The sequence below is a fragment of the Nyctibius grandis genome, chromosome 9 (genome assembly GCF_013368605.1).
Source record: "Nyctibius grandis isolate bNycGra1 chromosome 9, bNycGra1.pri, whole genome shotgun sequence".
Lineage (NCBI taxonomy): Eukaryota > Metazoa > Chordata > Aves > Nyctibiiformes > Nyctibiidae > Nyctibius > Nyctibius grandis.
This window is the reverse complement of record NC_090666.1, coordinates 38135270-38161237: the sequence shown is the minus strand read 5'-3', so window position 1 is coordinate 38161237 and position 25968 is coordinate 38135270. Positions and strand designations below refer to the sequence as shown.

At 34.2% G+C, this 25968-nt stretch overlaps 1 protein-coding gene across 1 annotated transcript in view; it reads left to right on the top strand.

The window, feature by feature from the left end:
- LRP1B (LDL receptor related protein 1B) overlaps positions 1-25968 on the top strand; it is a 570912-nt gene that overhangs the window by 505462 nt on the left and 39482 nt on the right. Inside the window, exons 72-82 of the mRNA XM_068407216.1 lie at positions 3178-3300; positions 3833-3955; positions 4213-4350; positions 4848-4982; positions 6035-6154; positions 8362-8603; positions 15136-15359; positions 15618-15724; positions 18986-19102; positions 21746-21919; positions 22435-22560. Of these exons, the coding sequence (XP_068263317.1) occupies positions 3178-3300; positions 3833-3955; positions 4213-4350; positions 4848-4982; positions 6035-6154; positions 8362-8603; positions 15136-15359; positions 15618-15724; positions 18986-19102; positions 21746-21919; positions 22435-22560 (1629 nt within the window). The remainder of the gene's footprint in view (positions 1-3177; positions 3301-3832; positions 3956-4212; positions 4351-4847; positions 4983-6034; positions 6155-8361; positions 8604-15135; positions 15360-15617; positions 15725-18985; positions 19103-21745; positions 21920-22434; positions 22561-25968) is intronic.

Sequence of the window (25968 nt, the reverse complement as noted above, 5' to 3'; positions counted from 1 at the left end):
CAAGCAGTTTGCAGGATGAAGCAAAACTTACATTGTTTATAACACAGCTCATTGTTCCTTCTTTGCGTTTCCATCCCCAAGGACCAAAAGGTCGTGTTATTACTGGAAGCATATTCTGTCTCATCAGAGAAATCGGTAATAAGTCCAGTTAATTTACAGTTTTATAGGCAACAATAAATTACAAAGCCATGCAATATAATGAAAAATTGCTAAATAAGTAATCTTAAGACCCCAGTTTTCTATTTATTTCCGTGGAGATGAAATGTTGCAACTAACCAGAACCCATAAAACCACATTTCGAATTCTCACTCTCCTTAGAGAGCAGAACTATGCACATAAGTTTATTCACATGAAGCTAAACAATACGCTCAGACTTTCATGCTTATGATTAAGCTTCAAAATATGTTTCTGCGAAATACATCTGTTGGTCTAATTCTCATAGTTGCTGCAAATTCACAAATCTTGTTCTAATATGTCTTTTCAATTGAGCGTTCATATATATTTACATACATACCTATATATACATACACACACATAGATGTATTCAATTAAACATTATTAAACAAGTTCCCTATAGTATTCCTTCTAAGGGTAAGACCATGCAAGTCTTTATTTCTGATTTATTTTCTTAACTGAACCTTGATTCATCTACCAGGCAGTAGCAGTGTAACTGCACAAAATTCTTAGTAATTCTAGTAATTCAATAATTGTGACAAACACAGAACTTCTCACTCAAATTAAAGAATTTTTTTAAAAGCAAATTTTACTCAGCGTTTTATCAGCTTCTTGTTTTTTCCAGATTTTTCTTCTTTCATTTCTTTAAAGTGGGTAGTTCTGTGTGTTAGTCATCTACTATCACATGATATGTGTGTAACTTCAAAAGCATAATGCATTACAATAAGAAGTAATAATGATCAGAGATGAAGCAAGCAATTGCAGAGTAAAGTACCCTTTGCTTATTTTGTCATAAGTCTGTTAACCAACACTTAATGCTAGGGAAAAAAAAAAAGGACTTGTATGGGATAATTAAGTTTGAAAGAGAGACCAGAAAATGAAGAAAACAGGAAGAATGTTCCAGAGACGTTTAGATGCAAAGAGAAAACCAACATATTTGGAAGTGTTGAAGATCAGTTGTTTTGAGAAGACTGAGATCAACAAAGTTTTAAAAAAATTCTAGTCCATTTTAAAATTGTTTTTAAAATATCTGGACTGTATCTCTTTAAAAACCAATGAAGTGTAAGTAAGTAGTAACACACTTCTTTTATCTGAAGCCCACATTATTCTTTGGATAGCATAATGGAACTTCTGTGAACTGCAGATTGCTTATAATGCAATAAGAAGCCTTTTGCCTAGTTGGTTATTGCTATAATACTTTATATTTATTTCACAATTATGATTTCTGTTATAGAAGTCTATTCTATAAAGGAATTATGACAGACTGAGCAATCACATGAAACAAATGCCAGTTTATCTCAATGATAACTAATTTTTTCCTCTTTGGAAATACAGCAAACACAAATGGGGTTTTATTCTACAGCATTCGAAAACAATCTCCATAATATTTATTTGTAGCCCACTGTGCATATTTATAAACATAGCTCTTACGATCTTCTTGTACAACTAGAATGATGGTTTCATTGTGATTACACACACAATTATTTATATTCATGTCTTTCATCATGAAGAATACTTGAATTTTATATATTTTTCCTTGGATGATAATAAAGAATATTTCTCTGAATGATCATAAGTTATATTTGCAATGGGAGAGAATATATTTGGTAACATAGTGTGAGAATTTCCAGCATTCTCTTACAGGGTGGGTATTTCATGCAAATTAATTTTCTGGAAAAAAAACTAAACCATTCTGAACTCTTTATAGCGAAAGAAAGCCTTCTGTTGATTTTAATGGGGTGTGAATAGGGCACTGAGTGAATGAGTAAAAAGCCACTGGAGCCTGATCTAACTATTAGGATGGCTGTAATGCATTGAGGTAAGCCACAGTGAGAGTTTTGGTGTTATCATATAAAATTTCATTGTTTCCTTCTCTGCAGGTACACAGCTTTATTTCTTTTACACTCTGCTTCTCTCAGGAAACTAATACAGTACTACCATAACTACCATAAAAATGTGTTATGTAGAAAATTAATTTCAAGAAGTTTTCATAACTTCGTTAATTGGTAGTGGTAAAATTTAGTTGTAATTTTGGAACAAAATGCCTTCTTACTGATGCACATATTAAAACTGAATCGAACTTGAACCATTTTTTAAAGCTTGAGCACTCCAGCTTAAAACATTTTCTCTCACCCTCTGTTCCATTTTGTTAGATGATTCGGAGTTCAGTCAATACTGAAGTTACATGGAAGAATTTATTCTTGCTGCATCTTTGTTCAGTAATTAACCTAATGAGGAATTTCAGAAGTTACAAAAAGGAGGAGACTGTTAGAGGTCACATAGTCTTATCTACTCTGTGCCTACATGGCTACATCTTCCCTAATAACAGAGTTTATAGTCGATGGGGACATTAAAAGCCTGGCCAAGCCTATTACTCCTCAGGAGAAGAAAAAGGTGCTACCTCGTGGCTAAAGGACTGCAATCACTTTGTCTCTTCTGAACACAGTGTGGCTCAGAGAGTGGGAGTAGGAGTAGGTGGAGGATCAGATGTTCATGTGAAACAAACCTGGACCGAAGTGGCCTTTCACAAGCTTGACTGTATTTCTGTCTTCTGCTTTGTACTGTTCTCTGACAACACAAATTACTGATGTACCCAGCTAGGTCTTTTCTGAAAGGCAGCATCACCAAAGGAAGTTACAGCCAGAAAGACAGTTTAAGCATCTCCTGGCTAAATGCAAGGAAAGCATACCTAACTGGTGGGTTGCCAGTGTCCTCCTTTGGTAACTGCCCTTTCTAGTCAGGCCAAATAGGTGATTCCTAGCTAACAGTCATGAAAAGAAAGTGAAAGAAGTATATGGTCAAGGAAGAGATTTTTAAATGAGTATTGCTCTCTGCCTTTCCAACTGTTTCATTTGGGATTTGTTCATTTAGTTATGCTATGTGTGTCATTCTCTGAGATAGTGTGTGATAAGAGGCTGTACTGGTTTTATCAAGAATTGACATTCTTTCTTTTGTCTTTCTGTTTTCCTGGGGTTTTTTTCTGTCTTCTTTTCATCCTCCCAGGGGGAAATATATGTAGAGCTGATGAATTTTTGTGCAACAATTCCCTCTGCAAACTACATTTTTGGGTTTGTGATGGCGAGGATGACTGTGGAGATAATTCTGATGAAGTTGCTGAAATGTGTGGTATGACATTAAATTTTTCAGTGCTTTTCATGTAGTAAAGCAAGAAATGACATGTGACATACATAAATGTATAAGGACATAGGCTAAGTTTACTTCATTTGACTTTTAAAAGATTGGCATGAAATGTGGGATGTAGTTTTCTGGTGTTAATGCTATTCATGTAATTTCAGATAGTATACTTGTGAGAAATTAATCTTTTTGTAGGAAACACACGGATGGGAAAAAGTTACTTCCACATTGAAATATTGATTATTCTTAAATTTCCTACTTCCTTTGTTTTATTTCTGTCATGTTTACTGATTCTCAAAAAGAAGTGTAATTACCCTTATCACATAACATAATTTCATTCTCTAAATGAAAAACACTGTAAACATTGTTCAAGTGTTTTCTATTAGGTCCCAGAAGTTAAAATCAAGTACATATGTCAAGTACAACTCTGTTCCCATGCCTGCTTATTGCTTTGATAAGGAGACATTAAAGATGATTCAAGAATACTAGCTGGGTAATAGCTGATTCTTTTTTTAATATACAGTAAAGTTTCCGTGCCCTCCAACAAGGCCGTACAGATGTAGAAACAACAGGGTTTGTCTGCGACCTGAGCAGATTTGCAATGAGGTTGATGACTGTGGTGATAACTCGGATGAAGATCACTGTGGTAGGTGGTATTACCTTTCAAGGCATTCAGATCAAAGAAAACAACTTGAAGGCAAACTTTGTTACAGAGATCTGCTTGTCCTTCAGTAAAGCTTAGCTGGAGGTTAGTAGATCAGAATTTGAAATTGAAAGACATTCAGCTTGAATAATTTCCAGTTGCTTAATGCTTCATGGTCATTCCCATTTGCATGTGTCTAAAATAATCTAAGAATCTTGAGTACTGATTTATTTTTCTCTTATTAATTTGTAATTATATAGATAAAATCACGTATAAAGCAAGACCGTGTAAAAAAGATGAGTTTTCTTGTAATGATAAGAAATGCATTCCAATGGAGCTACAGTGCGATTGGTTTGATGACTGTGGAGATGGTTCAGATGAGCAAGACTGCAAAATAAGTGAGTTTGGCTGACAAGATATGTTTTCATGATTGTAGCAGAAAAGAAATAATTAACTGAGACTTTCATCCATGCAAAACCTATTGCACAACACAGAAGTTAATTAAATTTAGTTATTTTTTTTATTTAAAAAAGAGTTAATTATATTTGACATACCACAAAAGGAAAACAAATTTTATAGCAATTCAGGTTGTAGTAGTGTAGTTCTTGAGTTTTTAATTAGTTTAGCTACATGTTGATTGCACTTTATTTCTTATCTGCAGCAAAATAAATTTTACTATTAAATTATTGATACGAAATGAAGTATCTCAAATAGTGTCAATGTATATGCATATGTAGGTAAATACAGTAATGTCATATATTTGTTTAAAATCTACCTTGATGCTGTTTAAGAGAAAGATAATTTGTGATGTTATTTGTTGTTCTTACTATAGATCTCATTTTTAAGTTTAAACAAATCTATCAGGGTTTTTTTTAGGCATTTTATTTATGTTTAGGTGTCGCTGAATATACATGTGAAGATAATGTGAATCCTTGTGGAGATGATGCATACTGTAATCAAACAAAAACATCCCTACTGTGTCAGTGTAAACCTGGATTTCAGAGAAACAAGAGGAATAGACAATGTGAAGGTACAGATCTTTTCCATCATGCCTTGCTGTAAAGTATTAAAAGTCAACTGCATAGTCAATTTTCTGTGCTGGAGAAGAAGATACATATCACATGCTTTTTTCCACTGAATAAAAATTATTTCAGAGCTATGGGTTTAAGAAATAAAATAAATAAATAAATAAATGGAAAGGATTTACAGGATGTAGATTCATGTATTTTACCTGGAGAGGTTATCAAAGATTGACATCGATTGTGAATGTCAAAAGGTTCAGGTCAGGCTGTTAAAAGATTTTACAATTTAAGGGGTAAATGGGTGATTTAAGGTCTAGTAGATTATTTAAATGAGAAATGGGGCTTGGTATTTCAGTTGGTATGTGAGAATATTTTGAGATGCTTAAAATAATGAAAATGCATAAAAGTGAAAATGGAAATGAAAATAAACAGATAGAAAGTAAAATACCTTAGAAAATGTAGTCAATATATATGATGCTAGACTGGTCAGAAAAGAAGACATGGTTGTTATAATGAAAGAGTTGATAAGAAAGATAAATTTACCCTCCCAAAGAATGGGTTGTGAATCCATTTTCTGACTGGTGAGCAGTAACTTACAGAAAAAGTGGAGATAGCCCCACTGAAGCAATCAAAGGCGAATAGATAACTTGCGAATAGATACAAAAAACTTAATTGTTTGGCTCTGAAGAAAAAGGTTACACAGGAGGTTTTGCAGTATGAGGTGGATCATGTAGTTTGGACTGTAACAGAGATAGGTATGTTGGAGATAACTGTAACAGACATTTTCATTCTCAAAGTTGATTTCAAGCTCTAATGCTAATAGGTTGATACCAGAAGGATGGATAAATAACATAAAATATCTTTCTGAGATATGTTGATTGCAGCAGAAATAACATTAGTGATAATTGCAGAAGGCTTCCTTTTGCTCTTGCAAGATCACAGATATACCAATGCTTACGAGTTCCTTTTGTGCACTTGCTTTGCTCCATGATGTTCTGAACATGTTAAATAATTGTGTGTTAAACTATAGGTATATAAGTTACAATTCTTTTCCCCATAGATATCAATGAGTGTATGGTATTTGGTGCCTGCTCCCAACACTGCAATAATATTAAGGGGTCATACAAATGTGCATGCGAGAAAAATTATAAGGAGAGGAATAACAGTTGCATAGCAAAAGGTAAGGCTATAAAAATCAGAATAGATTGACAGTACTAAATAATTTGTTATGCACATGGTTAGTAACACTAATGTGTTGCATATACAATTTATTTTTAGATCAAAATTTCTTGAATAGTGCACTGAAATAATTCTCAAAACCACTCATATTTACCTTTAATTTCAGTAAGTAGTAAATACTTATTACTTCCATGTAAATGAACATACTTAATATGAAAGTTGATTTCCAACTCCAGCTTTCCCTATTTACAAAAATATACACACAAATAAGAAAAACAGAGATTATATATTAGCAAGCATGTAAGCATTCTGATGAAGCTTTAGAAGCTTGAGAGAAGAATCAACTATTTCATAGAAGCATGTTTCGGAACTTTAGGCATAAATTAAGTAGTATTTGGAGTTAACATGTTTTGCTTTGTCTTGTTGAGAAATCTTATATAAAGTGGAGTTTTTCTAAGTAGAGTTACCTACGAATATACTGATATAAATCACTTGCCTAAGTCCAGTGAAGGTAAAGAAATAAGCATACATATATGTTATTTCCGTCTTTCGTAAGGCAGAGGTATCGCACAAAATTGAGGTAATAGTTAAGTCTGGGTATTATGTAACTTTTAAATCATTTTAGAATTAAAAAAAGCAATAATCGATCTGCGTGAGTAAAGTTAACGTAATCTTTATGGATCTATATCTGAATAACTGAAAGTATGATCCTAGCATCTCACCTGCGATTTAGTGAGATTTTGGTGTGAACTTGACTTATACCTACACTTGGAGTCTTCAGTGCAGAACCAGTGTTGAAGGTACACATCTCTGTGCGTACCTGGTGCACAACTACAAGCAGTACCCGATCTGAACCTCATGGCCAGTAAGCACACATTGTGGACATACGTCCTAGAGCTGTAACAGATTGTATCACGTTAATTCCAGTTCTTCCTGCTTCCCACCACACCAGTCGGTAATGTAGGTACACCCATGCTGGGTAGCTAGATGGTCATAGTCAGGTTTCTTACATGCTTTGTTCACATTTTCTTGAAGCAAACCTGGGAGGATCATATTAATGAGTCATTACTAATTTCCTCTATACGTATTGTGGACTCTGTGAGGTTCTAGCGTCATTACCTGTTGTTGAAGAAGCAGTCAGATTATCACATGGGAACAAACAAGGTTACTGTGGATAGTGGCCTGTTATAGAAACACAGGCACAATTCTGAGGGCTTATAATTTAAAAATCCAGGAATCTCTAGCCTACATCTGATTTTTTTGCGAGCTTCATTTCCATTGTAACACAGTTAATGGGTTCCCTCTTTCCCTCATTGATACTTGCTTGAATGGAACTCCTCTTTCTCCTGGTGTTTAGCAAGAGTGAGGGGACAAATGATTTTTGGTATTTCATACTCATAAGGAGGAAATGTATAGGACAGACATTATAATAAAGTTGATTCTCTATGAATAAATGTGATACAGATTGGAAATCTAAAGTTGCAAGTGCATTCTAATGTATCCAGCAAATTTGAAACTTTCTCAAAACTTAATGAACAGATACCAAAGAGCATTTTCTTATGAAAAACATATTTTGCATCATCTGAATCAAGATGATAACTAGGTATCCATAAATACAACCCATTCACGGGTATCTATAAATGTTAACTATCTGAAATGAGAAGATATAAGGCACAACTGCACATGTTCTGTAGCAGCTTTGGTCCAGTTTGCTCATGTTGCAGTCAATTTCAAAGCTTCACTGCCTTCACTAAAGGTAGGATCATTCCACTTCTGATTTCCAATTAAGCCATTTAAAATAAGGCTATTTGGCAAGTTTGTGTTCCTTTAATACATAAACTTAGGACCCTCAAGTCACGACGTGCATATAAAAATATGTAGCGATTCATATGGGCTTAATGCATAATATCCCTTATTTTTTTATACTGCTTGAAGTGTTTGAATTCTTATATTACTCCTTAAAATGCAGTCTTAGGTGTCACAGTGTGTGCTTGGAGAGCATTGAAATAATATATATTGCTCTCAGAGTATGAAGAGTTGCATTTATTGCCCAGGGTGTGAGTGTTTTTGCAGTCTTCAACAATCAGAAAACAATTTTAACATGAGAAATTCTATCAGATAAACACCAAAAAGCTACTTGAGTGAAAACCACTGAGTTTGCATTAGTTGACATTTACCTTATTTTTGTTTCATTATAATAATCCCTAGGCTCTGAAGATCAAGTTCTCTATGTTGCTAATGACACTGACATCCTGGGTTTTGCATATCCATTCAACTACAGTGATGCTCATCAGCAAATATCACATATTGAACATAATTCAAGGATAACTGGGATGGATGCATATTTTCAAGGGGACATGATTGTTTGGAGTACTCAGTTTAATCCAGGAGGGATTTTCTACAGAAAACTTCATGACAGAGAGAGAAGGCAAAGTAACAGTGGCTTGATAGTAAGTGATCAAAATCAAAGATTACATGATACGAATTTATTTTTATTTACTTTTCTGTTCTGATTGTAATAACATGTGCTGATTTAGTAAATTAAAATGTCTGTCTGATTTTATTCAAACAGTATATATGTCTGCTAATACCTTTCCATTCAAGACTGACAGACTTGGTTGAGTCTCTAAGAGAACACAACTATAGTATTTAAAAATGTTTTCTACGGAGAATGTTTTTCTACAGAGAAATAACCAGTATGTTAGAGACTTGGAAAGATTGTATAGTATCAAGATTTTTTATTTTGAGAGAAAAGAGAAGATGTGATAGACGTATATAAGCAACACATGGTTTAAAGAAAGGCATGAATTTCAAATCCTCCGAAAACAGAAAGTGTAGATAAGCCAAAGACAAGCTTGGTTTCTATAGTGACCATATAAAGAATAATATTGACAAAGCTATGACAAGCATTTAAAAATCAGAACAATAAGTATTTATTCCTTTATATGTTGAACTGTATAGTATCTTCCTTTGAATAAGCATAAATGTAATTTTGCACTTTACAATAGAAATGTGAATTTTTATGATGTTGGGTAATTTCAAGTGGTCTTTACTTGAAAATAAAGTAAATGCAGATTGCCTAATTATTTCTACAAAATTCTCAAAGAAATGTTAGTGCTGAACAGAAGATGATAATGTGATCTTTAAATCGGTGTTACTATAATGCTGTAAATTTAGATTTTTCTTTTAACTTGTTATTAAATGTGATGGCAGAGGAGGGTTTTTAGTTTTGTCTTGGCCAGTAATAAATCAGGTTAGAAATAACACCTGTGTAGCTGTTTCCTTAAACTTAGGAGAGGTTACAGGGATGAGCTTGCATCACATGAATGCTTTTATATACCCAGTAGAATAAACAGCAGTAGCAACAGTAGACTAGTGTTTCATCTGTCATTCAAATTTTACACATCTGAAACCACTTCTAAATGACTTCATCCAAGGATATTTCCTTTACAAACAAATTGCATTCCTGACCTTTGATGCCAGCAGGGCAAAAACCCTGGGGATGTAGACACCAATGGACGGTGAAGATACCTGGTGTCTGTCATGGCGTATGTATGGGAAGAGTGGTTAAAAACCACCACTTCCATCCGCCCAGCAGGAGAGGGTCTAGATTTTGTTGATTGAAAGAATATGTAAAGTAAATCTGAAGTAGAAAATTATTCCTAGCATTTCTAGTAGGTCAAGTATGTCATCTGAGCTTTGGGGAAGGATACTTTGAGAACCTAAGTATGTATTGAAGATACATGGATGGAGTAAGTCTGCTGTGCCATTTTTCTCATTAAAATGTGGCAGATACCTGTGTCTAGGAAAACCTGATAGACACATCTCCGTATCAAGTTCGTTATTAGAAATTAACAAACTTGTAAAATCTTGTGAAATTGAAGTGTAGGAGTTTTTTGTTGTTATTTATTTTATTTCTTTTGGGCTAATATGTAGATGCCTTCTGCAAGGACAAGTGTAGTCCACTGACCCACAACCTCTCTAATGGAGCTACTCTTTTTTACAAGTCCGTAAACCTGAACATGAGCTTCCTTGAGACTTGTTCATAGTCCAGGGGTTGAAATTCTCATAGCTGATTTGATATTGTGTCCCTGTTTAAACTAATAAAGATAAAATGTTTTTAAAATTGCTATTATTTTTCTGAAGTACTGAAGTACTTTTTGCTTTTTGTATCTCTGTTTCACCATTATGCAAGAGTGCTTTCTAGTCACTTCCTCTTAATTCAAGACTATTGAAAAAATTGTGTTTTTCTTTATACACTATTTTCCCCTAAAACTTCAGTGCAGGTAGGTGTTCTTGAAGATGCTTTATCCAAACCAAAGCTTTTTTTACAAATCTGTCGGTGGAAAATGCACAGACTGTGAATATATCTTGGAAACGTTTCATTTATATTTGTGAAGCATTTACTTCTCATTGTGCTAGTCTGCTCAGAATATTTTCCCAGCATTCTCATTAATACTTAAATATTATTGCCTTATATATAACTGATCAGTAGGTTAATTGTTTTTATGGTGTTGCTTTAATATTGTCACTTAAAATTGGTTTTGAAAAGCTTGAGAACCTTAACTTTAACCCAAGTTTTTTTAATGGAGAAGTTGTATTATAAGTTGTCTGTCTAGACTTTGATATGTAAATCAGGACAGTAAACTTGAACAAAGTCACCTGCATTTTCAGGTAATTACATTAATGCAAAAATCTATTTCAACTGAAATTGATCCATGGAATTATAGCATATCAAGAGCTTTCTTCCGGGAATAGCTTTAAGTATCTCTTGTATTTTTCTGTGAAAAGGGGTTTAAGTTTGGTGCAAATTGAAGCATTAAAGGAAATAGTAAATATCAACTCTTCAGAGTTTATTGACAGATGCAGAAGAGGATTGCATTCCAATTGAGTTAAGGTGTTATAAGTGAATTGGTGATAACTGGTGCAGCTGTTTACTGGCGTAATCCTTTGAGATAGATGTATGAGTTATCTGGGATGAATATTCATCACAGAGTGACTTGCCACTTAAACTCAAGTGTTGTTTTTCATGGAAGAGGACACAAAGCTAAACATTAAAATAATTGTACCATATAGTAAGAAGAAAAACATAGGTTTTGTAATGTATCCAGTCAGTCTGTTATGAGCTTGCTCCAGCCCCACTGTTCTGAGAGCTTAACAAGGACCCTTAACCACTCTTGTGATATATCCACATATATACTCCCAATGTTTGCCCCAGGGCCCAGTGAAATTCAGTACATCACTGTGAATGGGAACAATTTCCAGGCTGTTTTCTCTAAATACACTTTTTTGCAAAATATGAGAACCCAATTATCTCTAATTTACTAAAAATGTGGTTTCATATTTGAAAACCATGCCTTATAAGAGATGACCAAACTTACAGTTTCTACCAGCCTCAGATAAAATAGATCATAGCTTAAATATATTCTGTTAATGCACACTATATGAATTAGGTAGGCAATTTAGTATTTCACTAATGTTCCAGACACTAGTTTGAAATCCATAAAATGTAAGGTTTGGCTTACAAACATTTTCCAGGTTACCTTTAGAAAAGTTTTCTATCACTCCTCTGTTTTATTCTGTTAATCTAACTAACCTGGGTATTTTTTGCCTCATGCTGTGTTAATTATGGAAAAGATGTTTTCCAAGGACAAAGAGATATTATCTTTAAACATTTCCTGCTCAGATCCATACTTTGGGATGTGTAGGTACACACCATGATACCATTTTTACAGGAGAGCTCCTGTATGAGTGCTTGCTGATGATAGCAGGTATTCAGGCCCAGGGAATATCTAAGGAACATCTGCACTGGTCGTTTCTGCTCTTCACTGATATAAACAATATGCTCCCAACAGGTTTTCAGCTTCTTTTTTAGTAGCGCTTATCATAAAAATGTTTTTACTGTTCTTAAAGGTAGTAGCATTAATTTATGGTTTTACCTTAAAGCTATAGCGCTGTATGGATGAAGTTTATGTCCTTAGGAGACCTTCTCTTTCTGGAATCATCTGGTTGGGATTTTTGAATTATCCGACTTATGTAATGCAAATGGTGGCTTGGTGAACCCTTGCACCTGTTGGGCTGCTCATCTGTTGAGGAAAATTTTCAGTTTCAGCGAGTAAAAGTCTAAAAGTTTTCTAGTGTTATTGTTTCTTATTTATTTTTACTGTTCTATCATATATCATTAGATAATGTATTATTTTTAGTGAAGATATTTTAATAATAATAAATCATTGGTTTACTTTATTCCACAGCAATGCCATACCAAAAACATCTGTAAAGTAAATAGGGAAAATATTGCTTCACATGTCCCTATGATATAAATTAGATTTGTAATTTAGTCTTCCTGTATTAAAATGCTAAGCAGTGCAAGGTGATAATTTGATTTTTTTGTTTGTTTGTTTTAAATTCTTTACCTTTAAAATAGGTTTTATGATAGGCAGCAGTTCTGATCAAAAGTCGTCAGGCTGACATGGTCTGTTGTTGTGCAGACACTACCGTACTATGAAAGGCGATTAGGCTTCAAACCCTGATTTTTCTAATAAGTTGTAGTACTTTATATTTAGCATCAAAGTGGGCTAAAATAACTGTATAAAATACTAATGTGATTTTGTTCCTGTATTTTCATCCTTATTCTGTATGCAAAGTCATTCTTCAAAATTAACATAATCCAAACAAGCTGTTAGGTAAAAGCTCATTTACAGTAAGTAATTTTCCTAGACAGTATGAGAAGATGCATAAGACATCAGAAATATGATGTAGCTGGGCTGAAACTTAATGAATACAACTGAGAATTACACGGCCGTAGCATCAGCTAGTGTTTTTTATTCTCTTTTTTTTTTAATCTCTTACACCAGATGGCTGCTTTTCATTTCTTCTGATTATCTCTTTGTTCATTTGGTCTTTAATATGTGCCCCAGCATTACTGGAATTTCACTTCTGTATAGCTGAGAAGAATGAGAAAGGGTCAGTGGTAGTAAGCAACCCAGCCTTGTTCTGGAATCTTTTTAGGACATCCCATTGTCTCATCTGCTTCTACTATGAGATTTTTGGGAACTATCCCTCACTCTGCATGGTAACTCGCATCATGTGCTTACCAGGTTCCAAAAAAAAGCAGCCTTACTGTAAACAGCGGTTCTTGAACAGTCCGAAGAAAGGCAAGGGACTGTGCTGTCCTTGATCATAGAAGCATAGAGTTGTCTTGGTTGGAAAGGGTCTTTAAGATCATCAAGTCCAACCATTAACCTAGCACTGCCAAGTCCACCATGATAGCTGCTCTCCTTCTAAAAGAATATTTGGTTCCAGTCTTGTAGGCCAGTGCCATTAACCTAGCAGTCTCCAAAGCAGCAACTGGAGATCTCCAGGTATGAGAGGCTTCTTGACACAGGTGACTATCAGTCAAACTCCAAAAAGGAGTTTGGATTAAAAATACGATGGTGTTCATCAGCAAATACCCACATTTTTAGGTATCTTGTGTTTTATGTGAATGTTGCTTGGATAACATAACAAAAAAACCCCACAGATTGTTGTATGCAAACACTACATTTCGTGGAAAAAAAAACAGTTTATGGTAGTATTATTGGAAGCATATGCTGCCAGTATCATCATTTTATAACAAAGAATTATGATACGTTATTTTGTTTAACTTTAAAAAGTTACTATGACCCTATTTTTAAAGAAATACTGTTTTGTAAATGCAGTGATTGATTTTGTTGCTTTAATACTTATCTAAATAGGAAGGCCGGGCTGTGTATATCTTTAGAACATGCGTTCTATGACATTTTTGTGGAATTAAAGGTTTATGAACAATGAACCATCTAAATTCACCCTTGCAGTCCTATTATTTCACCTAGAGAATGAAATGACCTTTATTTTAAGATGAAAATAGTCTACAAATGTCTTGTGGTATTAGGGAACTCTGACACCTGAGGAAAACAAGTTATTTTAGGATTTTCTTTCCTGATTCTTAGTTACATAGTTTAGCAGCATTCTGTTACTGCATTTGTCAAGGAATAGACATTTTTTGTTAATAACTGAACTTGATGTCGTTGTAGGTAAACAGGCAAACAATTGCATATATATTTATCTCATGTGGGTCTTGAAATTTTTATGATATGCTGCATCCACGTTAGAAATAGTTGGGTAGTCCTATTTTATGGATTTTTTTTTCAGGAATTCTAGTAAACTTTGGAGAAACTTGTTCATATATATCTATTATTTGCAATATGAACCTCTACCCTTAGGACTATTCTTTAAGATCTAGGCCTTAATGTTAACTGTGGAATCGTGATAGAGAGACTACAGTTTGTTTTTAAAGTTATAATCAGGCAAGCCTCTTTTACATGTGAACCTTAATATTGCACTAACTCTAGTTTTAATCAGTGTTGGAACACAGGAACAGTTAACAGGAAGGGAGGAGAACATTTTTAAAATTTCCTTACAATTGCCTACTAGTACTGGTCAGAATACAGAGGTAATTTTATGCAGTTTTCTAGATGCAGTGGTTTTATTTATTCCTGGCAGTCTGCTGGGCAGCCATACCTCCAGATGGTCTCAAGCACCATTTTCACTGAGGGCTTTGGGAGGGAATATAGTATCACAGTTCTGCGTGGAGTATCATAGCTGTATAATCTTAATTCTTCCTTTTCCTTTCCTTTTGAATTACAGTATGTAACATCTATTTGCTTCAGTATCGATAGTTCAAGTAGTTCATGCCCTTTTCTTAATGTAGGTAGCCTTAGATTTGACAAAACAGTTTTGAACCATTGACTTGTTCTTCTACATTGAATAGAACTGTCAGCAGATCACTTAGAGCTTATCACCTACAGGTGGAATTTATGTCTTTCCAATGCAGTGTTTTTAAATATTTCACCATATTAAAGGTAAAAGTTACTTAACTGGAAAAAGTTACATAAATCTGTGACTATGCAGCTGCTGTGAAAGATCATTTCCGTAAATCTGACTTTTAACATCTGTTCCTTTCAGTGTCCAGAATTCAAAAGACCTAGGGGCATTGCTGTTGACTGGGTTGCTGGAAATATTTATTGGACTGATCATTCCAGAATGCATTGGTTCAGCTACTACACAACTCACTGGACTAGTCTGAGATACTCCATCAATGTAGGTCAATTGAACGGACCTAACTGTACAAGACTCCTTACAAGCATGGCAGGAGAACCATATGCAATTGCTGTAAATCCCAAAAGGGGGTATGTATGTTTCAACATTACTCTGTTGTGGTAATTCAAACGAAAATGTGAAGTAAAGTAAGAGAAATAAAATGATTTCTACAAATGTCTAAGCTGTCATTTATTGAACTTTCCTGCTCAATTTACCTGTACATAAATCAGGTTCTGTTCTCTCTCATCTTTCAGGTAGGTTGGAAAGTTCACAGTAATTTAATCTCAGTGAAGTGTTTTGAGGTTCTGTATAGGCATCCAGCTTATTTTTAATGTTTAATATTTTAGGATGATGTACTGGACAGTTATTGGGGATCGCTCTCACATAGAAGAATCATCTATGGATGGTACTCTGAGAAGGATATTGGTCCAAAAGAATTTACAAAGGCCTACAGGTATACAGCTTATCTGGTTTTCGTAATTACATGGCACTTGCTAAGTCACTGTAAATTCAGACTGGCTGAATTCCAGTTTCTCAGTTTGCAAAAAAATTATATACTTTAAAAAATATGTATTCTGGTTATTTATATGCAGTTACTAATCAAAATTATGCGTTCTGTTTTTGAATGATACATCTTAATATGACTTTTGTAACAAAGCTTAACACAATGATTTTACAAAGCAGTACCAAAGGAGTATATATAATCAGTTAAAATATGATTTGTTCAATAACACTGAACAAGCAAAATCAATTAAGAGAACACCAGTTAGTGATGAGACACATTTTTTAAGGGTGCATATGAAATCTCACAGCCTATTCTAGGAACTTTCCTGAATATACTGCAAAATAGTATAAAACAAGGTTTAAGTATTTAAAGAAGCAACAACTTAATTATCTCAGTATTTTACAGAACAATTTTGAAGCTTGACAAGTACATGTTGAGACCTTGTGAATTACCATTAAGACTCCATTGGCAGGATAAAAGTAATTTTTATGACAAAGGAAATGATAAATCCAGAATGAAATGTGTGTCTCTTAAATAGCAGCATCCTGTCTTGAAACCACAAATGATTTGTTCATGACCCATTTTCTCATGCAATAGTTGATGTTTCTCCAGGCTTACAATGATAATTTGTTATTATTGCATTGCAAATTAGGGGTTGTCCAACTTTGGTGTGCATGTCTATTAAAACATAGGCTTCTTTCAAGAGGATGCTGTCTGAATATCTAAGTGTCTCGGAAGCTGCCACTGTTGCAGCAACAAGTAATAATATTATAACAGACTGTGAAGTGCCATGTTGAGGTGGGCTTATGGTGTTGCATATGCAAATTACACTCACCCCTTAAAGAAAACACTCTATTGACATGATTAGATTGAAATATAGCAACTTAAGAAATTACCTTTGTGATAAGGAAAGCTTTCAAGAGAGGAAGCGTATGCTCCTTAGGTAAGAGGCACAATAGTAATAATAACAAAAAATACATAGTCAATAGGAAATTCAGTAAGAAGCTTCTGATTATTCAGGCTGAAAGACGACAGAATTTTATGTTTATCAGAGTTGTTACATATTCTTTGCTGAACTTGTATAAAACATTGTGAACATATCAGATATACAAATCATACGGTTTAGTTCTAATTGCTGGAATTGGGCTTTTTTGTCTCTAATTGTCGATCTGGTTGATTGCCAAGGTTATGTCCTACGGAGCCAGTCGCCACTTCCTTGGTCATTAAAGGGCATTTAAACCCCTTTTTTTTTTTTTTGCCATCAGTATTGGATTAGTGAAATTATTGAATTTTGTAGGTAGTAATGGTATCAAACTTATCTGAAAATGTATTTACTTCTTCCCTGACCAGAAGCCGAACTGCAAAAGCTTTTCTTCATAAAATTTTCCTTGATATATTTTTTAATAAAAAATTTTCATATAAGCATTTAACCAGAACTCTGTCTCCTTGCAAGGATGAATAAAATGAAAATTAAGGAAAATAGCAGAGTTACCAAAAATGAGTACACTTTGCAAAGAGGGAATTTCACAAATGCCTTGCCACAGTATTGCATTTTCCTGTACATACTGCCTGAAGACGCTTTTGTGGCATCCTTCTGTGCTTTTCTTCCTTCACTTCATGGTAGAAAGTAGACATTTATGGAGTCTTGTAATTTTTTGTCAGATATTTCACACAGATCCATGTCTTTCTAGAGGGAATGCAAAGAAAGAGTCCAAGGCTTTAATATTTCCTCCCAAATGAGACTTTAGTACTCTTGTTTAGATGAAGTTTAAGATTTTACTGAACATCTGTGTTCCACTGCTCTTAAATTTATTACTGAATAATATGCCTTTCCTACTTCAAGTAAGAGAGAGTGAGAGTTTGAGCATTTGGGCTTGACTTCACAGAATTTGCATAAAAATGACTTTTATAGGAGTGCTGTATGTATAAAACAAAAATAAGTACTTTTTTATATTGTTATCTCTGATACTGTGAAAGATACATCGGAAATGTTATTTATTTATTTATTATTTGATATTTAAATATTCTTATTAAAATACAAAGAATAATTTACAGCTGGAGACTGGGGACTGCTTCTAAAATATTCCCCCTTACAGGTACCATGCATCACACAGATTTGAAACCTTGTGATTGTCTTTTACCAGAAATGATTCTCTTTAGCTCTATGCATGAATTCCAGCGTTTCTTTTAAAGTAGTTTTTTTTAACGGAGTTGCAAATGTAAACCTATTACACTGGTCTGTGCATCAAACTTCCTCCACTTCATCTCATCTATCTGTAGTTGATTAATTTATGACCTTAAGAGCAGAATTTTTGCTGTTATGTGTAATTTCTTTTGATGTATTTTTTCTGACTTACCTACTTACATAAATAGGAAGAAAAATACTTTTCCCCATTTGTAGTAAAAATACACCACAACTTCAAAAGCTCAGAATTAAATTATTTTATGATTCACATATTTTTTCACGCTGAAACTTTTGACGTGACCTAAAATGGCATAGTAATCATTTAATCATCCTCTGTGAAACATGGACATCTTGATTTAACTATCTAGTTATTGCCTAGAGGCTGGGTAGTCACAATGTTATCTGGTTTATTCTCATTTGCGCTCTCAGTCACTCACTCTTGTGCTTTCTTTTCATATATATGCAAATATATACATCTGTCAATAATGCTGTTTAAGACTTGTTACACTAATTGAATTAAAATAATCTGATTTTTAATTCTCTAATCATTACAACCTGTGAAGTATTGGTGATAAAAAAAGAACACAATTATATTCTTGAGGAAACAGGATAGGTTAGGAAGGCTCTATGAAATCTGAATGCCTTGTTTTTAACACGTGGTCACACTGGTGCTACTGCTTAGAAATCTATTGACATAACAGATTTTTTGTTGGTAGAGCAAATTACAGGATTAGATTCTAGATTTAATTCCCACCTGGTATATAACTCTACTTGCTGAGGATAATGGGTTTGAAAAGGTGCTGACCTTGGAAGAATAAGTTAAAGAAAGTAAAAAAACACGGTTGCCTCAAGGGGAAGGTTTAAGCAGAAGGTGTTATATTTTATTCTCCTTTCCAGTCATGTTTTTTCAGTGTCACCATATTTTATGTTCACAAGAATAGGAATGATATAAAAATGTAAACTACATAAAAATACTATTTTTTTCCATGTTTTTTATACCTATCTGAACTTTATTTTCTTTGTAGGTCTCGTAGTTGATCAGTTCAGTCAGCGTTTATTCTGGGCTGATTTTGAATTATCTGTTATTGGCAGCGTTCTTTTTGATGGTTCCAATTCAGTTGTGTCTGTGAGCACTAAACAAGGTATGGAGAGCTTTTCTGTAACATGATTTCTATTTTATTTTGTTTGGCTGAAGTTTCACTATTCAGAGAAACTATGTAAGCAAAAATGTGGGAGTCGGCCTCTTCTCCCAGCAACTAGTGATAGGGCAAGAGGACACAGCCTCAAGCTTCACCAGGGGAGGTTCAGGTTGGACATTAGGAAGCATTTCTTCTCAGCAAGGGTCATTAGCCATTGTAATGGGCTGCCCAGGGAGGTGGTGGAGTCACCATCTCTGGATGTGTTTAAGAAAAGACTGGACATGGCACTTAGTGCCATGGTCTAGTTGGCATGGTGGTGTCAGGGCAATGGCTGGACTCGATGATCCCAGAGGTCTCTTCCAACCTGATTGATTCTGTGATTAAGAAATATTCATTGCGTTTGTTAGATAATACTTAAGATATTATCTAAACAAATAGATATTTAAGATAATTTCAGATAATTTTAGCTTTTAGATAATCTGATAAAGTTACTTTAGGGGAAGAAAGATTCAGTGATATGTGCAAATCTCTGATTGTTACCTAATTATTAGCTTAGGTATTATCAAATAACATTGTGATTAATATTTATGCTTGGCGTCACTTGGACTTGCATAGCAACAGGAGGACCTTGATTAGTTAGAAATTAGAGCTCTCTGCATAGCACAGGAATTGTATAGTTTATAGAACAGTCGATCTGAATCAGTTCTGGGAAAAATAATGGATTTAGCTTTCAGGTCAGTAAGTGATAACAGAATTCTGCTAACAGAATGTGAATGAGGGAAGTTCCTTTCACAAGAAAAGAGATTCTGGTCAAACAGACTTTTTTTTATAGAATTGTATATCGACTTTTTAACAATTTGATAATATATGTAACAGTTTATGAAATTTGAGTCGAAAAGAGATGAAATGTTTTAAAAAGTTAAAAATTTGAAAGCAGACTTTTTTGGGGGGATTGCTTAGTGGGCAATTGGTAGTGGAGCTCATCAGGATGATGCTATGTCTAGTGCTGCTGAGTGTTTCAGCCAATGATCTGGAATTCACCAGGGAGTTCTGGAAGATACTAGGAAATACCTCCCATAATCCAAATTGAACAGGACCAAATTTAAATAATCTTATTCTGGTTTAACAGCATTTTATTTCGCAACTCGGATCGATATAGATGAAAGTAGTCATCTCAAGAAGGATTACTTTGAGTGTAGGGACCTGACTACAGCCTCCTGTAACACTGAACCATACCATGCAGGTACCTGACAAAAGATTTTGGAAGACAGTAACTCCTCCTCATAACTTTGCTTGCACCTTTGGTTATAGTATTTCATGGTAGCTAGGCTGTAATCTATCAAAAAATACATCCTCAGTGCTTATGCTTAGTGCTTGTGGCCGGTACGAAGGCTGATAGAGTATCCTAGATTGTGTCTTAATGTGTCTCAATAGTCACTTGTATTTTAAGAATAAATGTGAGGTTATTCTTCAAGGGAAGAAAAGGCACAACATTGCTACACACTAAAAGGCGGCATATAAAGTGATGGCTTTCAAAATATTTTATAGCACAGAAGGGCTATACTACACTGTGCCAAACCCAGCAAATTTGGGGTTTATAAAGGGGAAAGTGGAATGCAGACTTCTTAAATTCCATATGTAGTATTTAATGCTGAAATACAAGATCAGTAATGGAATGTCACCTTTTCTCTCCTGTTGACATTTTTAGTAACTATGGAAAAATTAGAAAAATAGGACCGAAAGAAAATCGGGGGAGTTTAGAAATTGCTTTGCACTGAGACTAAAAACTTTGACCCATTTAATTAAACAAGCATAAAAGAATGAATTCAAATTTATAAATATTTGTATTGAAGTAAAACACTGAGTAGCAATTATTGATAGAGTGGAAAAACGATAGAAAGAAACGGAATAAATACAAGTGAAATAGAAAACCGTTTTTACAGTAAAAGGAGATAGTAGTAGGAACAAGAGATCACAAGGAATGATAGGTTCTGTTTCTTTCTGGCTTTGCATCTGACAAAGAAGTTTTAGTCAGAAGCTGTTGCCTTGTTGCATGAGTAAACGTGTGAAATTCTACAGAGAGCTGTGCACAGGAAACCCAACTATGGGATCTAATCTGCACTCGGAGCTCTTAAAAATGAGGAATTGGTAGAGACTTAGTATTTTATTTTGTAATAATTTACTGTAATTGTGAATTAAAATAAGTGTAGTATGAAAACATTGCTAACATGTTGAGAAGGAGCTGAAGAAACATTTTGTCAGAATAGTTTGTTTTATGTATAGCAAAATAACCTGTTTCTTTCTTGTCACACACTTCTAGTTGAAGTGTTGCAGCTAAGTATGTTCTAATTAGCTGGTTGTTACTGTGACATTTCCCTATCTTTCAATTTTCAACCAGTTTCTGAGGCTGAATTGTGTGGAAAGCTAATACAAAGCTAGAGATTTTAGTTGGTTGTAGTAGGGGAAAGTTCCTGTTAAGAAGATGCTTTTTAAAAGGCAGTCTTTGTGGGTACAAAACAAGCTGTCTGAGTAATGATATCTTCAGGTGGGAATTGCAATAATGCGATTGAAATTATTATTAAACCCAAGTTGTTTATTATTTGAATATGAATATATATTTGTATTTATTATTCATTTTTATTTAAGGATTACTGCATCCACATAGAATTGACATTTTTGAGGACTACATATATGGAGCAGGTCCTAAAAATGGTGCATTTAGAGTACACAAATTTGGCAGGAGCCTTGTAGAATATCTAAGTGTGGATGTTGATAAAGCAAAAAGTGCCTTGATTTTTCACCGCTACAAACAAATGGACTGTGAGTAAGCATAATTACTTTAAACTCAATATTGAGCAAATTCACCTTGGGGCGGGGGGAAGTGTAACCAAGTTGTACAAATATAAAACAGATCCTGATTGTACAAACTGAAAATAGATTTAGTCATATTCTTCATATAATTTTAATTTAGATTTTTGATGCATTTTCTCTCGTTTCAAAGGACATTGGACAAATGCTTTACCTTGTGTACCAGCACTGTAAATGAGGTATAAAAAAATTAGAACAGAGCTGAATACAAATACCTCTAGCTGCAGCCGTATGAGCTTTTTACCGATATGTTTTTTGTTACTGGAATAAATTCTGTCCTGGTGTGAGTCTTGCACTGCCATTTGCGTAAGTGTGTTCACTTACTTCAGGCTGTTGATATTCTGGAAACTGGAAGTGTATCAGAATTTTTATATCTGATTATTTATTTTTTCCTAGCTCTATAACACAATGTAATTCTAAAAAAAAAAAAAAATAAAATTTTTTTAATATTGTCTCTTCTTAAACAGTGCCTAATCCATGCTTGGACCTGACATGTGAATTCATTTGTTTACTCAACCCTTCTGGTGCAACATGTGCTTGTCCAGAAGGAAAATCATTGGTGAATGGAACATGCATTGATCAGAGCCTCTTAGGTAGGTATTGAAAACTGCGTGGGAAACAGTAAATAAACCAGTGGTCAGTTTTTGTTATTGCAAAAGGCTAGACTGTAAGTCAAGAGTTTTGTGATGTTGTTCAATATACATTTACTTATCTGAAATGGAAACTAAATATGAAGCAGCAAAATTCCTGATTCAAAAAAGCTTTATATTCATGAAAATGAAAAATGAGCTTTCAGCTGAACTGATACAAGATGATATTTAAATATGAATGTGTATATATATTGACCAAAAGAAGTCTGAAAAGCTCTGAAGTGTTTTGGATTCCAAATTAAACATTAGCCAGTCAGGAGAAAAAAATAACCTTAAAGACCATCAGGAAACACCTCTACTTAGACTGCAGCAGTAAGCAAAAGGCAGTAAGAGCAGCACAGCAAATAATAATGACTTTGAAATAACAGGGAAAAAAAAAGAAAAAAACAACTGAAATATTTTTATCTAGAATTATATCTTTCAGTAACATCTAATAATAACTAATATCAAGACACAGGAAACCAGACATCATGGTAAAAGAGCTACTAAGTTCTTGCTGTATTTTAGGGGGAAAAAAAATAATCTTCTTTTCCATAGAAGAAGATTAGTAAGTACTCTAAAACTCTTCCCACTGTAATTGAGGCCAAACCTAAGGTGGTCAGACAGCTGGAATGAATTCTTAGCCAGTTTGAATTTTAAAAGGTTCCGGAAATCATAGAATAGGATTTCTTATGTGTATGAGAAGTCAGAATGTATTAGGAAGTTCTTCTGATGTTTAATTCCAGGCTCAGAAGTGTAAGCGATACATATTTTGGTGAGATCCTCGGTACTTGAAATGTTCAATTTAGCAATTAAATTAATTTACCTGAAACATCGTCATTCTGTGAAGAAAATCTCACCTATTTATACTGCCTAGTCTTTAAATATTGAATTAATACAACTATGTTTAGTGTTTTATGATGAGGTATTAATAAAGCTATCCTGTCTAGCAGCATTTCTCTTTCTGTATCAAGAAATTTAAGAATAATTTAGAGAGTAAAACAATATTAGAAAACTTGTCCTAGGTAACAAACCTGTTCATGTTTTTTGCTTATGTAGGAGCACATTGTATGCAATGCATTTGCAATACCAACTTCTATATGGACTGCAAAAAAAATGCTCTTGCAAAAGTAAATGAAAGCTTTATTACTGTACCCCCTTGGCTGAGTACCTATCAGTGTGTATTTATATAGTAGTTATACAACTATAAAACAGTTTACAGCTGTTTTACATCAATTTCCACTGTTAGGGGAGAAGTGATGTCACTGAACTAGATGTAATAGAAAAGGCTAGTGTACTCTGCAAGGTTTGTAACTCTTGAAACAAATCGGTCTAAACACCCTTTGTCTTCAGAGAGCATCCACCCTCCCTGCCCCTCCAAGTATCAGCTCTTTGTTCGTCTGAGACGGATACTTGTCTGCCTGGCTACTTCTGATTTGTCAGCAGGAGCCAGAAATGCAGCAATAAAATTACAAGATTTTCTGCTGATACAGTACTACCTAAAAATTATTTCCAATGACCCATAGTTACTACTTAGGTGTTGAAGAAAGGACAAATACAAGAATACTGTTTTTCACTGGTGAGTGGTAGTAATTTGAACCCATAATTTCAGTAATGCTACAGTTTTACTAGTGGGGCAAAGGATTGTGCCACGGTAGAGTTTTCAGGAAGCTATGTTTTTATTAGAGAAAGATCTGAAGAGGCTTTTAAATTATTTCACTGCTGGTTGTAAATTTTTATGGATAGAAAGAAAATGCCTAGAGAAGCATTTTTAATATATTGATAATTTTAGGTATCTTCCACAACTGCAATATCAGTTATGCCTTTTTAAAGGGCTGCTGAACAAGTGTTTCTTTAGTTTTCTGATTACAATTATATTTCAAGTGATGTCTAGCATAGGCTCTTTTGTACATTTTTTCTTGTGTTATTTTTATAGTAGTAGATTGCAGGTTTCGTAGCCTCACAGATTATAAATTATGAATTGAAACAAGTTCAGTATCATAGCATACTAACAAATGTATGGTTTTGCACTATTTTGACTTCTTTAGAAAAGTATGAAGTGGATGTTAAATGTTTGTCTCATGCTGACACTCCGCTTAGGCTTCCAAGGGTCAGCAAAGATTCCGGGAAAAATCAGAGTTGACCTCAAGATCAGCATCTTGGATTAATACAGATTTATAATTAAAGGCTGGCTGACAACCCACTTGCTGTCAATAGGTTGCTAAATAGCCTTCAAATAAAAGACATTATGTAGATTATCGGTAAATGTCTTTTCTTATTGGAAGTCAAGTTCTAAACCAGGTTCTTTAGGAAGTTATACAGCATGGAACCTGAAAGGAGGTTGTAGCGAGGTGGGTGTTGGTCTCTTCTCCCAAGTAACAAGTGATAGGACAAGAGGAAATGGCCTCAAGTTGTGCCAGGGGAGGCTGAGATTGGATATTAGGAAAAAAATCTTCACCAAAAGGGTTATCAAGCAGTGGAACAGGCTGTCCAGGGAAGTGGTGGAGTCACCATACCTGGAGGTATTTAAAAGATGAGTAGATGTGGTGCTTAGGGACATGGTGGTGGACTTGGCAGTGCTGGGTTAACGGTTGGACTTGATCTTAAAGGTCCTTTCCAACCAAAACAATTCTATGATTCCTGTTGATTTCGGTGGTCTTCTGGTTTGTCCCTAAAAGAATGAAATCCAGAAAATTTTAATTTGAGACATGAGTATCTGTGAAACACTTTTTAACTGATGTATTCATTTGATTTTGTTACTGGTTTGATAGTATAGTAGATAGGTTACAATGATTTATGTACATTATGTTTTGTGTGTTCAAAAATACACTACCACTAATTTACAGATCTGAAAACTTAACTTTTTAAGTATCTTTCATTCATGTAGCAATAGAATTGAAGTGTACTGGTTGTTTTGTACTTGCACAGTAACTATTTCAAGTCATGTAAGAAATCTTTTAGTTTCACAAATTAGTAGTAATTGTGGATATCAATGTGACTAAACTGTACTTTTTGAATAATATATAATTCAAGTTACAATAGTAAACGGTAGCATATTGAACATTCATAATACATTTTAGTGTCTTTAAGTGTTTTGGGTCTTTTAAAATGTAGTAAGGAAGCTAGCAGTAGATTTCCGTGACTTGACAGTCAAAATGGGGCAGCCACCTCCAGTTCCCATCTTGAATAGTGCCCCCAGGAGAGTCTGTGTTTGAAGATTTTGTTTTAACAATGGATATGTCTATCCTTGTGAACCATGCCTTCCAACAAATAATGATTATTTTCAACATTAGTGTGCCATTCTTCATTCTGGTGGTTTTTTACATGACTACTGCAAAGATGCCTCACACGCTTTGTACAATTTCTTATTAG